Here is a 15772-nt window from a genome sequence, read left to right on the forward strand (position 1 = left end):
GAGAGGCCCATTGGTCTTGCAAACTTTATATGCCTCAGTACAGGGGAATGCCAGGGCCAAAAAGTGGGAGTGGGTGGGTAGGGGAGTGGGGTGGGGGAGGGTATGGGGGACTTTGGGATAGCATTGGAAATGTAAATGAGAAAAATACCTAATTTTAAAAATATATATATAATACAAAAAAAAAAAATGAATGGCCATCTCTGATAAAAACTTGCTTTAAACTCCCTGAGCCAGAATAAGTTTTTCCTTATTACCTAGAGCTTGACGCTACCTCTGCAGCCTCCACTCTGGGTGTTACTTCTCTAGCAGCCTTGTTACAAACACCTGGCTTCCTTGTGAGACTGCTCAGTCAAGCCTGGCCTTGACTCTTCTTCCTGCTACTTCTCCTCCGCCAACAAAAGCACTGAGATCACAGGCGTGAGAGAGATCACAGGCATGAGATGCCACCATGCCTGGCTCCTACAGAATATTTTTAATTTGCTTTCTGAAATATGTGAAAGATAGCTTTATTTGATATCTCTACATTTGTCAGAAAACTAATGTTTTGAAATAAAACAGGCCAACTCTGGGTAGCCTCTCTGATGTAGAGTACTCTCGTGCCTATACATAATAAGTACAGGCAGAGATTTGATTAATGATCGCTAGCAATGAAATGTTTGAATCCGAGTATCTGAGCAGGGGCTTTCCCTGAGTTATAAAATGTCCCTTGTTACAGGAGAAAATGTCCACCTTGGTTCTGGTGATGGGCAACCAAAAGACTCTGGTCCCCTTCCTCAAGCGGAGAAGAAGCTCAAGTGCACAGTTGAAGGCTGTGACCGGACATTTGTGTGGCCAGCTCACTTCAAGTACCACCTTAAAACTCACCGGTGAGCAGTGTAGAAGACTTTATGTCCCTGAGTAGACAAACTGTAGGGAAGCAGGAACTGCAGCTGTGCTGCTGAGGTGTCTTCTTTTGTCAGGTGGAGGATGTGTATACACCTGTGATCTCAGCCTTTAGAAGGCTGCCTACTTTAAGTCAGCTTGGACAGCATCTGGAGACCTTGTTCTCCTTTCAAAAGACCAGGATCTCTGGTTCTCCTTTGTCTCTGGATTCTTGTACTGCCAAGTTGCTTCAAATTCTTTGAAGTGATCTTTCTGCCTGAGCCTCCCAAGTTTACAGCATGCCAGATAATATGAAACCTCTTGTTTGAGCCTTGTTTTTGTTGTTCTAGGATCTAAACCAGGGCTTTTTAATCTGCTAAAAATATCCTCTTTGATGAGCTGTATCCCTAGCTCTTGTGTTCTGTTTTGTTTTGTTAAGACAAGTTCTCAGTGTTGGCTCACACTGGCTCTGAACTTAAGGTCCACCTTCCTAAGCCTCCCAAGCACTGAGGAAATTGTGCATCCCCACACCTGGTTCAGGACGCTTTTCTGTTAACAGAAAGAGGTGTGTTGTCTTATTATTTATTTTATTTTGGGCATGTGGCTCCAGGCAGGCCTCAGACTTTCTATACAGAAAAGAATGGCTTTGAATTCCTGGTTCTCTTGCCTCTACCTCTCATTACCTTATTCCTGAGAAATACTTAAATAAGACATTTTGCACCTAAATATCTTAATAAAAATTCTCAAGTCTCATTACAAAATAATTTGAGAACTTAATAGTAAAGAGATGAATTAGCTGTTAAGAGCATTGGGCGCTCTCTCAGAGAACGCAAGTTTGATTCCCAGCACCCAGAAAGCAGTTCACAGCTGCTATAACTCCAGTTCCGGGGGTGTGTGTGTGCTGCACAGACAGTGCAGGCAAAACACCCATACACAGAAAGCAGTTCACAGCTGCTATAGCTCCAGTTCCAGGGGTGTGTGTGTGGTGCACAGACAGTGCAGGCAAAACACCCATACACAGAAAGCAGTTCACAGCTGCTATAGCTCCAGTTCCGGGGGTGTGTGTGTGGTGCACAGACAGTGCAGGCAAAACACCCATACACAGAAAAATAAATAAAAAATAACAACAGCCAGGCAGTGGTGGTGCACACTAGGGAGGCAGAAGCAAGTAGATCTCTGAGTTTGAAGTCAGCCTGGTCTACAAAACAAGTTCCAGGACTATAGGGAGAAAGTCTGTCTCAGAAAGCTTAAAAAAAAAAAATCTAACAACAATAATGGCATATCTTCCTAGGGCATCACCTTAAAACTGTGTTGCAGCTGGGATTCAGCTTGTAGTTTGAACAAATCAGGTTATTTTGACATATCCCAATTTGGAATGCATTATCTACCTTGAGAGTCAGTAGAGATGTTGGGTTGTCACCACCAGCACAAAGCTTTCTCAGGTCTTGGTGCTTGTGATTGTCTTTACAGAAATGAGCGCTCCTTCATCTGCCCTGCAGAAGGTTGTGGGAAAAGCTTTTATGTGCTGCAGAGGCTGAAGGTGCACATGAGGACACACAATGGGGAGAAACCCTTTATGTGCCACGAGTCTGGGTGTGGTAAGCAGTTCACCACAGCTGGAAACCTGAAGAACCACCGGCGCATCCACACAGGTGTGCGGCCGCTCGCTCTCCGATCGCCTGTACTCAGGAAAGGCACAGGGAGGGAAGAGGCGAAGGCCCAGTGTGGTTCCTAGACCCTGAGGAAAGGCTTCATTCACTGTCTCATGCATTCTGTTGATTCATCATCTGTAACACTTATCCAACTTCGTCTGGGTGAGGAGCAGACAGTGATGACTTCTGCCTCCAGAAGCCTACCTTGTAGGAAGGTTGTAAGTTTAGCCTAGGTAACCTTAGCCATGCCTGGACGTAATGGACAAGTCAGCCTGGTTTCCAGTCTCTCTGAAGATTTCATAGTTGTATATGTTGAATCCTATGAATGTTACAGAGCAGTAAGGAGGAGATAAAATACAGCCTGAACGCGAGATGCTTGCTTGCTTGTTAGAGCTCACAACAGGAGAAATAGAATAAGAAGTGTCTGAATGAAGGAAGCAAAATAAAGATTCCTTGCTTCTTAGACCAAGATCCTACAGGTGCTTCTGGAGCCATCGTTAGCGATGTGTATCTGCAAAATGTGATCACTGACTGCAGATCACCAGTGAGCCTGTGCACCTCTCCCTTGCTCCATGCACACTGTATAGGAAATTAGAACAGGAAGCCCATACACGAGTCACAGTTGTGCTAGTCAAAGTTTCCTCCAATTGGCATAACGTTCAGTATGCTGGGATGGAATAGTTCTCAGTTTTCTTAAAACAGTAAATGTGCCTGGAAGTGGCACAGCCTTTAACCCCAGACAGATGAGACAGAGGCGGGAGGCCTCACAGCTCGTCTGTAGGGCTAGAGCCCTACAGACTTTGGTTTTAGTTCTAAAACCAAACCAAACAAACAAACAAAAGTACTTATTCCAAAAAAGAAATTAGAATAAACAATAGGCTATCTCGTGGTCTGCTTTCCAGATCATTGAGAGGCAACGTTTGCTGGGTACCCAGCTGAAATTGCATAGCATTGGGTAAAGCAACCAGGAAAGGTCAGTGATTGAGAGCAGGACTTGATGGTGAGGGAAGCATTGGAGGTGGACGGTTTTCAGAAAGAAGGCCGAGCCTGTGTCTCTCTCTGTTCCCAGGAGAGAAGCCTTTCCTCTGTGAAGCCCAGGGATGTGGCCGTTCCTTTGCTGAGTATTCAAGCCTCCGGAAACATCTGGTAGTTCACTCAGGTACGAGAACCTGTGCCATTTGTAGACCTCAAATACAGTAAGAGACAAGGGTGGGAAGGCAGTGTGCAGTATACTACTATGACGGAACACTCCATCTCCTGTGGATGACTAAGAAAGCTCAAGACCACAGGTGAAGGGAGGCCCCTGGCAATTTTATTGGAAAGGGCTTTTCATCAATTAAGACCCACTGTTCTCTTCGGATTTATGAGTAAAGACCTTAGAGATCTGTACTGGATCGTTTTATATGTTGTTTGATATGTACAGACATTTTCATTCTTCTGGGGGAAGATTTAAAAATCCAGGGCAAAGTGGGAAGGCAGTCGTCAGTGGCAGCAAGTCCTGTGTTGTTCCTGGTGTTCTGAGAAGCCATGGGCAGGCCTCCTTCAGTCTCTGCTCTGCAGAAACTGCCTTTGCACAAAGAAAAGACCTAAGACCTACTTTTTGCTTTGTTTCCTAAATTCCCTGCAGTTATGTCGACTTGCTCATTCTATGAGGATGACTTAACCGTCTGATAAAAATGTCTTGAATTTTCCAAAAATACAGCAGCCGGATTTTGTAAGAAAAATCTAACTGATATTTGTCTCCTTCCCTCTTTTCCCATCTTCCCAAACAGAAATTAGCACTAAGGAGGTAGAAGCATGATTGCTGGTTTTGATGAACACAGCAGAGCACTGCAGTGAGTTAGTGTGGAGCCGTGCAGTCCGTCGGGGTGGGCATTTCATAGCTGAGCTCTCAGTGCTGGTGCTAGCTTGTTTTTTTGTCATGTAGCACAGGATGATCTTGACCCTCTGCTCATCTTGCCTCTGCCTCTCAGATGTTTGGATTGCAAGTGGGAAATTTGTGCATGGTAGGCAAGTATTCTGCCAATTGAGTCTGGCTCGTAGGCCGTTTATTTATTTATTTATTTATTTATTTATTTATTTATTTATTTTTTGGTTTTTTTGAGACAGGGTTTCTCTGTATAGCCCTGGCTGTCCTGGAACTCACTTTGTAGACCAGGCTGGCCTCAAACTCAGAAATCCTCCTGCCTGTGCCTCCCGAGTGCTGGGATTAAAGGGCGTGCGCCACCACGCCCAGCTCATAGGCCATTTTTATATGGTGACAGGTTCCAGGTTGGTGTGGCAGACTGATAGCTTGTGGGCCAGGTGCAGAGTCCACGTGTGTATTGCTTGACTCTAGAGTGCTTCGTTGTACATGTTATGGAAAACTGGCAAACATTTAGTCAGATAAATGCAAGAATACAAAAATAGATGTTTTATGCCTATTAAATTTAAAAATATGTCTTGTTTTTACCTTGTATTCAGTACATGGTCTGTTTTATCTAGTTGTCTCCAAAATTACTTCAGTTTATTTATTTATTTATAAATAATCCTTGAGAAACAAACTTTTAATTTTAGCATTTTGTACAGGCAGAAATTATAAAGAATGAGACATAAATGTGATATCAATTAAAAAACAAAACAAAACCCCCACCAACCACCATGAAAACAGGCCAACTAAGATCGTAAGAGAACCAAAACCACTTCATCTGTCTATCTCTGAAGAGCAGTGCCTCCTGGGGTCTTCACATCCGCCTCTTCTGTGTACTTATGTACAGCACATTGTTCCTCAGATGAACGCATCTCCGTACTTATCTCCAGCTGTCTGTTTCCATACTCCTCTGTCTGTTCCAGGGCTATATTCATGTAGCCATCCAGGCAGGCCAGCACCCCTCAACAGTCCACTCCAGAATTTAATTTCACCACAACTGGCTGCCCGATGATCTGCTTTAAGAAGTCACTAGGGGTTTGCTTCTGAAGGCTCATTTTTAACAGTCTTGGGAGGCAGGGAACCTGAGTCTAATCTCCTCTCCTACTTAAGTAGCTGTGTATCACCATTTCACCTGCCATGGCCCCAGGCTTACCTTGCAGCCAGATCCAGAACCCTTGAAGGCCAGGCCTCTGTGGACACACTCAGTTATTTATTTTTAAATTTTATTTATGTATTTTCTGGAATTGAACCCAAAGCCTCTTGCATATTGGGCAAACATTTAACTGTTGAGCTACAGCCTCAACCCAGATGTTGGTTCCTTTAAGTGAGGACTCCACAGGGTAATAGTGCTTGCTCCTGGTATTAGGTTGTCTTTGAATGTAAGTCTTTTTATACTGTTGTTCGTCTGATCCATTTGTTACAGAATTGAGGTCCGTCCGAGGGTCCTATAGAAGTACCATCCTCTGGTTTTGTCAGCTTCCTTTTATGTCTTTTCCCCCCATAGCTGGAGATTGAACCCAGGGCCTCGCATGTGTAGGGCAAGAGTTCCACCACCACTGACTTGTTCCCAGCCCTGCTTGTGTGTTACAGCTCGTGTTCCCGTATTGCCAGAGATGGACCCAAGCCCTCAAAGCTTCCAGACACAAGGCTTGGTTGTCAGACCTGATCAGTGAGTTCAGGCGGTGTCAACCGTGACCTTAGGTTCTCTCTTAATCTTTACCCTTGTTTTTCAACCCGATAGTTCATTGGTCATTTTCCTTAGTTCCATTCCTTCACATTAGAATTCTTCTATATGTTGGACCCTCCTCCATGAAGTAGGGCTAGTTGATCATTTACACAAGTAAACGCAAGTTAAATAAAATGCTTTTTATTATGGGCTTGTTGGTTTTTGTTTGGTTGATTGGTTTTTGTTTTGTTTGTTTTCTCAAGAAGGCCTGGACTGGAACAAGCTACATAGACCAGGCTGGCCTTGAATTTAGAGTGACTCTCCTGCCTCAGCTTCCCAAGTTCTGGGAAGTTGTTCATGCCCGGTCTTCATTGTAAGCTTTCCTAATAAGGGACTGATGCTTTGGAGACTTGTTGTGCAGATAAATTGGTTGCTTGGCTTCTTTGGGGGTTGTTTATAGCTAGTACTTAGACATAGTTAAGAGAGCACTACTGTCCTTTCAGAGGCCCACATCAGGTAACTCCAGTTCTAGGAGACCTCATACCCTCGGGCCTTGCTGGCACCTGCATGGACGTGATGCACCTAAACCCACACAGAAGCACACGAGTTTCCATATGAGTAAATCTGAAAAAGAAAAAGAAAGAATTGTTTTCTCTCTCTCTCTCTCTCTCTCTCCTTCCTTCCTTCCTTCCTTCCTTCCTTCCTTGGTTTTGTTTTTTTCTTTTGAGATGAATTCACTAAAACCTACCTGTCAAGTTCTGGGATTAAAGCATGTACCTCCACATCCAGCAATTTTTGACTTTTTAAAAATACGGCTGTGGCCAGGCAAGATAGTTTATTGCCTAGCACTCAAGAGGGTAATATACGATTGCCATGAATTTGAAGCCAACCTGGGCTATAGTGAATTCCAGGACATTTGTGTCTAAAGAGTGAGATGTCTGCAAATACAAGAGTAGGAATGGAGGTTTCAGTCTGTAGCTCACAGTGCCTAGAACTCACTGTGGCAGCCCAGGCTGGCTACATTTTTTTAACCTTCCTGCCCTTAGTCTCCTAAGGAATATAGGAATATAACTTTCTTCCATCATTCTATGTGACACTTTTGGATTTTTCTAATCATTAGCCATTTAATTAGTCCTACAGTAAATAGTCTATATGTAGGCTATATCCTGTTGTAACTGAGGGGCATATCTTGAGAGGTGGACAGAAGTATCAATATTTCTAGGTAATGTTAGATTCCCCACCACAGATTCGGTTTTGTTTTGTTTTGTTTTTTTACATTCTCCTCAGTAATGAAAATCAAAATTGTTGTGTAATGCCTTTACCACTTGTAAATTGGTTCTCAGTATTTACAAGTTAGAGAAGCTTATCTAAAGTTCCCGTTCTAGCTCCTCGTTAAAAAATCTTGTCAGGCAACGGTGGCGCATGCCTTGAAGTGAGCACAGGAGGCAGAGGCAGAGGCAGGCAGATTTCTGAGTTCAAGGCCAGCCTGGTCTACAGAGTGAGTTCAGGACAGCCAGGGCTACACAGAGAAACCCTGTCTTGAAAAACAAAACAAAACAAAAAATCTTAGCTGGGCAGTGGTGGTGGCACATGCCTTTAATCTCCGCACTTGAGGCAGAGGCAGGTAGATCTCTGAGTTTGAGGCTAGCCTAGTCTACAAAACAAGTTCCAGGACAGCCGGGCCTACACAGAGAAACCCTGTCTCAAACAGACAGTCTGGCAGAACAAGGCTTGCATCAATACTTAGCAACAATAGCCAGAACTAAATAACAGCTGCTGCCGGGCGTGGTGGCGCACGCCTTTAATCCCAGCACTCTGGAGGCAGAGGCTGGTGGATCTCTGAGTTCGAGGCCAGCCTGGTCTACAGAGTGAGTTCCAGGACAGCCAAGGCTATACAGAGAAACCTTTTCTCAAAAAACCAAAAAAAAAAAAAAAAAAAAAAAAAAAAAAAAAAAACAGCTGCCCTTCTCCTGGGGAAGTGCTCCATTTCGCTCCTTCATGCCCGCCTGCTCTGTAGATGTGAGCCTTTGCCTGCGGAAAGTAGTTTTTGACCTTTGTTCTGAGCATGCATGTCTGGTAGATGAATGGAAACTGTTGAGGACTTATGGACAGACCATATATGTTAAAAGAATCATTTGTGAATATTGAAGACATTGAGTCTTGACAGGAAATAGGATGTGGGTGGGATATTATAAAGCTAGGTTTGTAATGAATCCTTGAGGTAGATATGAATTCTGTTGGTTGAAGGGAGTCTGTTGGAAAAGGAATTAATATGTTCTGTAATGCCATGATACTACATTGAAGAGGCTATTTTGGAAGGACTGTGGTTTAGAAAGAGGAAGTGCCAGGAGAGAGTGCGTGTGCAAAGCTCTCCCGGGGTACCTTTCTTGCCTTTCCCGAACGGAAGGCTGTGTCCAAAGAGCAACCTTCTTTAAGTCTTGCTGCTTGCCGTCAGAACTGCCTGCCGCCTTTTGGGCTGCCCAGTCCTAACGTGGTTCCCTTTGCAGGTGAGAAGCCTCATCAGTGCCAGGTCTGTGGGAAGACCTTCTCTCAGAGTGGGAGTAGGAATGTGCACATGAGAAAGCATCACTTGCAGCTGGGGACAACCGGGAGTCAAGAACAGGATCAAACTGGTGAGGAGGATGGTCAGAGTGGGCATCTGTGTTCAACAGCCAAGTCATTGGCTGGCCTTGGCTTTTTGGAAATCTGGTTAGGTTTTAAGTGGAGAGACTTGGTTTCATTTGATGGCTTTATAGTTTGTAACAGCTGTACAGTACAAACATCTACAAACTTTTAAAACATATCTTCTCATTGCTCATGTCCTCCCCTTAAAACAAAGGAACTTGATAAATGAGCTGAGTTGCAAATCCCAGAACACTTAGTATTAAAAATTCAGCTAAGGGCTTTACATGCAGCTTAGTCGTAAATGCTTGCTTAGCATGTATAAGACCCCGGGTTTAAACACTAATAAAAATATGCACGTGCACATAACTATATAACCTAACTATAACTACATGCACATAACTCTATAACAGTTTCTCTGATGATGTATGCCTGTAAATCTAGTTGGAAGGCTGAAGTGAGCAACATAGTAAGACCCTCATCTTAGGAAACAGAAGCCAGGTGTATTGGCACATGCCTTAAATCCCAGCACGTGAGAAGTTGAAGTTGGAGACTAGGGGTCAAGGCCAGCCTCAGCTACAGAAAAAGTGCATGGGACCCTATCTCAGAAAACAAAACTAGTAAGTGAGTGAACATTCCCCTAATGAGTTTGAGGTCAACTAGTGCTGGCCCACAATTCAGCTTTTAAGGAATATGGACTTAAAAAAATTTAAAATATTTTATTTAAGAGTTTTGACAGCCCTTTTCCTACTTTAAAATTGATGAAACTTCTTTTCCTTTTCCATGTCTTAAATATCATTTCATCTTTATTCTAAGCTAATCTTCAGATGATGGCCGCATGCACAGATAGCCATCCCTAAGAACCAGCTCTTTCCTCTAGGTTTATTCTTGTTATCTGAAAGTGAGTAAAATAGGTAGCATCCGAGACAAAACACTTACAGTTCTGAAAGAGGGAGGCCAGCTTCCTGGTGAAGGGAGGTGAGGACCAGGCCCAGTGACTGCTGTATGTTTCTCACATCCTGTTCTCTGTGCAGCCGAGCCACTAATGGGCAGTAGTTTGCTTGAAGATGCTTCAGTTCCCAATAAAAACCTGGTGTCTATGAATTCCCAGTCCAGCCTTGGTGGAGAGTCCTTGAATCTATCAAATACCAATTCTATCCTTGGAGTTGATGATGGTAAGACATTTAATTCTCCTTTATTTGGGGGAAACGAATTGTAACTAGACACTAAGGGATAGAGTGTCTCCAAAATGGAGGTTTTAGTATTATCTCTTGTACGATGCTATGATTGAATAGTATTTATACTTACTCTCTGGGGTGGATAAATGAATCCTTTTCATTTTTAATGATTGAATATGATGTTAACACAGAAATAAAAAAAATTAAAAGATAAAATTATCTGTAATCCTTAGCATCCTAGCCCAACTGTGTCTGTCTTTCCTGTTGCAGTTATGGAAGAGCTTAACTTTTAAAACATTTAAACTGAGCATAACCAGGTTTTACAGAGGAGATACAAAGCAATTTCTCCATACCTTCAAAAGCCATATCTTCTGGAGAAAAGAAAGGGCTCTCTAGGAACAGTTGCTCCTCTGGTATAGAAATTTCACCCAGCTTACACAGGCCAGGCCCTCTTCTCTGAAAATCTTACCAGGTGAGGTCAGCATGCATTTATTCAGTGCCTACTGTGTGCCTGGCACCATGGGAAAGACAAAAGTAGAAGGCAGGGACCATCAGCTCTAGTTGAGAAGTGAGAACTTGGTAAAGTGTGTGAGACACCATTTAGTAAACAGAGAGTTTACAGTAGCAAACATCCATTGTTCAGTGCAGTCGAGGAGAGCAGACCGAGCTACAGACCTTCTAGGACCCCACTGGGGAATGTCTACTAGGTGTAAGATCATGTTTTAGTCATCCCTGTCCTTCACAATATGAGGTAAAAGTGACCATGTTTTTGTAACTTTTGTGTGGAGCTTACAAGGTCTAAAATGTGCTACCCAGGTCTGCCTGTTTGCTGAGCAGTACTAGTGCAAGCCTGATGACAAAATAAATTGCATGGAGAGCTTTGCTGGCCTTGAAGAAGCAAATTCCAGGGAGGAAGAGACATTGAGTATGAATTTTGAAGCCAGAATTAATTAGCTCAGGTTCTTGATGCATAGTACTGAGAATAGCAGTATTGTCAACCTCAGGGGCTGGCTCTCGGTCTCTGGTCTGCCTGCCTATGCAGTGCGTGTTGTATTTCATACACTGTTTTAATCCAGGTAACAGTCTGAAAACTATTATTTTAAATTGTTACATTGGAATTGGTCATATTTATATCAAAGCTTTTACTTCCCAACCTCCTTTTGTAATATTTTCTAGATCCATTGACAGTGGAAACCATGCAAGAACGTGGGGTTGAGTTTTTCAGAGAACAGGTTTTAGCATTTTAAGGTTGGCTTGCTGCAGCAGTGGGTATACATGTGGATTCACTGAAGGTAATTGTCCTGTTGTTTCACAGAGGTGCTTACTGAAAGATCCTCACGGCCCCTGTCTTCTGTGCCTGATGTGACACATCACTTGGTGACCATGCAGTCAGGGAGGCAGTCCTATGAAGTTTCTGTCTTAACTGCGGTAAATCCGCAGGAGGTAAAGCTGTTTCTTGCCTTTACTTTTTCTGTCCAGTGTCTACAGGAGTCTGAATGTCATCCTGTGAGCTGGGAGATTGACCTGACTCTCTGAGGACTCTGAGCACTCTTACACATAATTTTTTTGTTTTGTTTTGTTTTGTTTTGTTTTGTTTTTGTTTTTTGAGACAGGGTTTTCTGGCTGTCCTGGAACTTACTCTGTAGCCCAGGCTGGCCTCGAACTCATAAATCCACCTGCCTCTGCTTCCCAAGTGCTGGGATTAAAGGCCTGGCTTACACATAATTTTTAAAGAGTTATTTTCATTTTTAATTCATTGCACAGTGTGTGAGTGTGTGTACACAGGAGTGCAGGTATCTGTGAAAGGCCAGTATCAGATCCTCTGGAGCTGGAGTTACAGGCAGTTGTGAGCCACCTAACGTGGACCTGGGAACTATGATGCAAACATGAGGACTTGAGTTCAGATCCCTAGCGCTTGTGTGGAAAGCAGATGTGGTAGGTGACATATATCTGTAACCCTAGCACTGGGGATGGTGGAGCAGGTTGGTCCCCAGAGCTCACTGGCTCCAGCTTCAGTGACAGACCCTTTTTCAAAAAATGTGGAGGAGGACTGGCAACATGACATAGCTGGTAACTCAGCCTTGTGACCTGAGCGGGATTCCTGGGACCCATACAGTAGAGACAGCTAACTCCCAGGATATATTGTTGTTGTTGTTGTTGTTTTTTGTTTGGTTGGTTTTTTGTTTTTTGTTTTTTTTTGAGACAGGGTTTCTCTGTGTAGCCCTGGCTGTCCTGGAACAACTCACTTTGTAGACTAGGCTGGCCTCAAACTCAGAAATCCGTCTGCCTCTACCTCCCGAGTGCTGGGATTAAAGGCATGTGCCACCACACCCAGCCCCAGGATATATTTTATTTATATGTTTTCATATAGGCCATGCAAAATACAAAATAATGTAGGAAAAGAGTTTTTTTTTTTTTAAAGTTGGAATCAGAACAAAGTGGTAGAGAAGCATTAGAAAAGGATGCCCAACGTTAACTTGTAACTACACATGCACACACACAGAACAGAATACTCACATACCCTGTACACACCATACACAAGACTACATTAGATCTCATGGGTAGATGGAGTGGTGGCTCACAGATCAAGCTCTTGCCAGGCAGACCTCAGGCCGTCATTCAGATCCCACACACCAGTGGGAATACTGAGTAGTTGTTTCCAGCACTTGTCCACCCCAGCATTCGCTGGTGTAAACCAGCCTCCACACGGATATGTATATACATGTTCCTGTACCCATGCACACACATTTACACACCATCTTTTTTTTAATGTGCTAAATGTAAAAGATGCTTTAAAAATGGGGAAATTAAGCTGGTGTCATGCCTCAAGTCTGTAGTCCTAGCATCCCCAGTTGAAATAAGGGCATTACAAGTACAAGGCCAGCCTAGGTTTCAGGTAAATTATAAAATAAAAACAAACATCCATGGAAATAGACGGGGCACAATATATTTGGAAAGAAGAGGGGGTTGGGTTCATAGTATAAGAAAAGCCAATCGGCGTTAGAGTATGGTTGGAATATATGACTGACATGCTAATAATCCATGCAAATATAAACATTCTTTGTGAGGCAGTGGTGATGCACGCCTTTAATGCCAGCATTTGGGAGGCAGGCAGATTTTTGTGAGTTCAAGGCCAGCTTGGTCTGCAAGAGAGTTCCAGGGCAGCCAAGGCTACACATTAAAAAACTGCCTCAAAACAAAAATAAACAAAAACAACAACAAAAAACCCTGAAACACACAAACAAAAACAGTTCTCTAAAGCAGGTGTGTTGACATAGGCATATAATCTCCCAACTAAGGCATGAAGAGTTATGAGTGCCAGGCCAGCCAAGGAGACATAATGAGACTGGGTCTCAACAACAAAACAACTAAGGAAAAAAGAAAAGGCAAAAAATTTTTATTTGAAACTTTCCCTGTTCAAAAAAAGGTGTCATTTCTTCTGCTGTGGTCTTGAGTCTAGAGATAACAGGCTGAATCACCTGGGCTAAAGGACCATGTTCAATTGCTTGTTGGCTGAGAACACCCCAATCAAGAAAGAGATTTAGATTGATTCTGAGTGCTTCCAACTGTATGGTCCTGGCTCTGACCCTGAAAACAGAATCAAACAGCCAAGCCGTGGTCGTGGTCGAGGGAACACATGACTTGCTTATTGGCAGGCTCTGCCTGTTTTCTGGTGTAAGTGGAGAAATAGCTCATTTGGTCAAGTGCTTGCCGTATAAGCATGAGGACTTACTCAGTTGGCTAGCCAGAAACCTTGTCAAATAGCCAAGCATGGTCTCACACATCTCTGATCCCAGCATCAGGGATGATCTCAATCATTGAGCCTAGAGATTCAGGTTATTTAATTGCTATATTAATGTGGTAGTGCACACCATTAATCCCAGCACTCAGGAATCAGAGGCAGATGATCACTTGAGTTTGAGACCAGCCTGCCTGGTATTCATAGCGAGTTCCACGACACGGAGTCCTTGTCTCACAAAACAACAAAAATAAAAGCAAGCTTTGTGGGGCTGGGAAGATGGCTCGGTAGTAAAGGTAAGAGCACTGGCTGCTGCTCTTCCAGAGAACATAAGTTTAGTTCCCAGCACCCACGTTGCTTCTGTAATACATCTGTAACCTAGTCCCTATTCATTTTCAATTTTATAGTTACTAAGCCAAGGAGATTTAACTGAAAGACAGACATGAGTGTGCTGACTCCTGGAGATGCTGTTGTCTGATCCCAGAGTGCATGATGGGAACAGATCCAAAAGGCTCATAATCTGCCAGAATTAAAAGGAGTCTGAAGGACCAAGACCTTGCCTTGCCTCTGTTGTCTGAGGGCTTCTCTTCAACCTCCACTGATGCAGTCCAAGAGTGAAGCAGTGGCCATGGGCTGGATACCTGTGCCGCCTCTCTCCTCAGTGCAGCGTTTGGGAGTAGACTTGCCAAGAGCAGGTTTAATTGTGTTGGCTGAAGATTTTCATTGTGACTGTCAAGGTTTTCCTTTGAAGAGTTTTCACCCTAGGCCCAGCTATCTTTCCATATGGTTGAATTATGTCCTGCTTCCAACCAGAACTTCACCAGAACACTGAGTTTTCAAGATGCCTTGTTGCTTTGAAGAAGGGAGGGGTGCCAGTTACACTGTAGCATTGCACTCTCCCTTTAGCAACCTGAGTAAGACTCAGCCTTTGGGCTGTAAAAATTAAATTACTTGAATCTCTCCTTGGCCCAGGCTAAGGTACCAACTTACCCTGTACACTTTGACTTGGTCATTTTTTTGTTTTGTTTATGGGACTTAAAATAGCATGTTATCAGGGGGTTTTATTTGTTGTTGCTGTTTTTTTTTTTTTTAAGTTAAAAACCACATGATCTAGAGTTTGTTTTCCTTTTAAATAAACAAAACAACCTAGTCACCTCTTTGGCTCTTGTTTTAGATTAGTGATTCTTAACCTCTCAATGCTGCCACCCTTTGATGCAGTTTCTCATGTTGTGGTGACCGCCAACCATAAAATGATTTTCTTTCTTTTTTTTTTTTAAAGATTTATTTATTTATTATATGTAAGTACACTGTAGCTATCTTCAGACACACCAGAAGAGGGAGTCAGATCTCATTACAGATGGTTGTGAGCCACCATGTGGTTGCTGGGATTTGAACTCTGGACCTTCGGAAGAGCAGTCGGGTGCTCTTACCCACTGAGCCATCTCACCAGCCCATAAAATGATTTTCATTGCTACTTCATAACTGTAATTTTGCTACTGTTACGAATCATAATGTAAATATCTGATATATAGGATATCTGATATGTGATAGGTTGAGACCCCTGTTTTAGACAGATGTGGGGCATTTTTGTTGTTGTTGGTTTGGTTTTGTTTTTTTTTCAAGACAAGGTTTCTTTGTGTAGCTTTGGCTGTCCTGGAACTCATTCTGTAGATCAGGCTGGCCTTGAACTCTGTCTGCCTCCTGAGTGGTGGAACTAAAGGCGTACACATACCACCACTGCTTCGTAACAGATGTGTTCTTAGCAGTCAAGAAATGTATCCAGTCTTTCTCATGTAAGATAGAATATTAAATAGAGAAAGGAGGCTAAGGATAGGATGGTAGCTCATGCCTCTAGTCCCAGGACTCAGAGGCTGAGGCAGGCAGATCGCAGGACTATGAGACCAGCCTTGACACATAACAAGTTCTAGGGTAGCCAGGGCAAGACACTGTGTTAAAAAATTAAGAGAGACCCTGATGAGCCAGGTCCCCCAGCATGCAGGGAACAAACAAATTTCTTGAGTTTGATGCCAGCCCAATGTATATAGGAAGTTCTAGATCAACAAGGGCTATACATTAAGAATTTGTCTCAAAACAAAAACAAGAAAGAAAAAAGAAAGGGAAGACATACTTTCTGGGCTGGAGAGC

The 15772-nt window shown here is 43.2% G+C and overlaps 1 protein-coding gene and 1 pseudogene across 3 annotated transcripts in view; one reads left to right on the forward strand and one right to left on the reverse strand.

The window, feature by feature from the left end:
- Positions 1-14862, forward strand: part of Znf410 (zinc finger protein 410) — a 26383-nt gene extending 11521 nt beyond the window's left edge. For 2 of the 3 annotated variants that reach the window (XM_029484738.1, XM_021178780.2), the window contains exons 6-12: positions 716-866; positions 2332-2513; positions 3583-3672; positions 8596-8721; positions 9745-9885; positions 11204-11331; positions 14035-14862. In XM_029484738.1, coding sequence (XP_029340598.1) covers positions 716-866; positions 2332-2513; positions 3583-3672; positions 8596-8721; positions 9745-9885; positions 11204-11331; positions 14035-14073 — 857 coding nt within the window. In that variant the 3' untranslated portion in view covers positions 14074-14862. Of the gene's footprint in view, positions 1-715; positions 867-2331; positions 2514-3582; positions 3673-8595; positions 8722-9744; positions 9886-10158; positions 10361-11203; positions 11332-14034 lie in introns of those variants that run through there. The other variant, XR_003838418.1, reaches the window with a different exon arrangement.
- LOC110306727 lies at positions 5211-5477 on the reverse strand (annotated as a pseudogene).
- Positions 14863-15772: the final 910 nt, after the last annotated feature.

This window comes from Mus caroli, chromosome 12 (genome assembly GCF_900094665.2).
Source record: "Mus caroli chromosome 12, CAROLI_EIJ_v1.1, whole genome shotgun sequence".
NCBI lineage: Eukaryota > Metazoa > Chordata > Mammalia > Rodentia > Muridae > Mus > Mus caroli.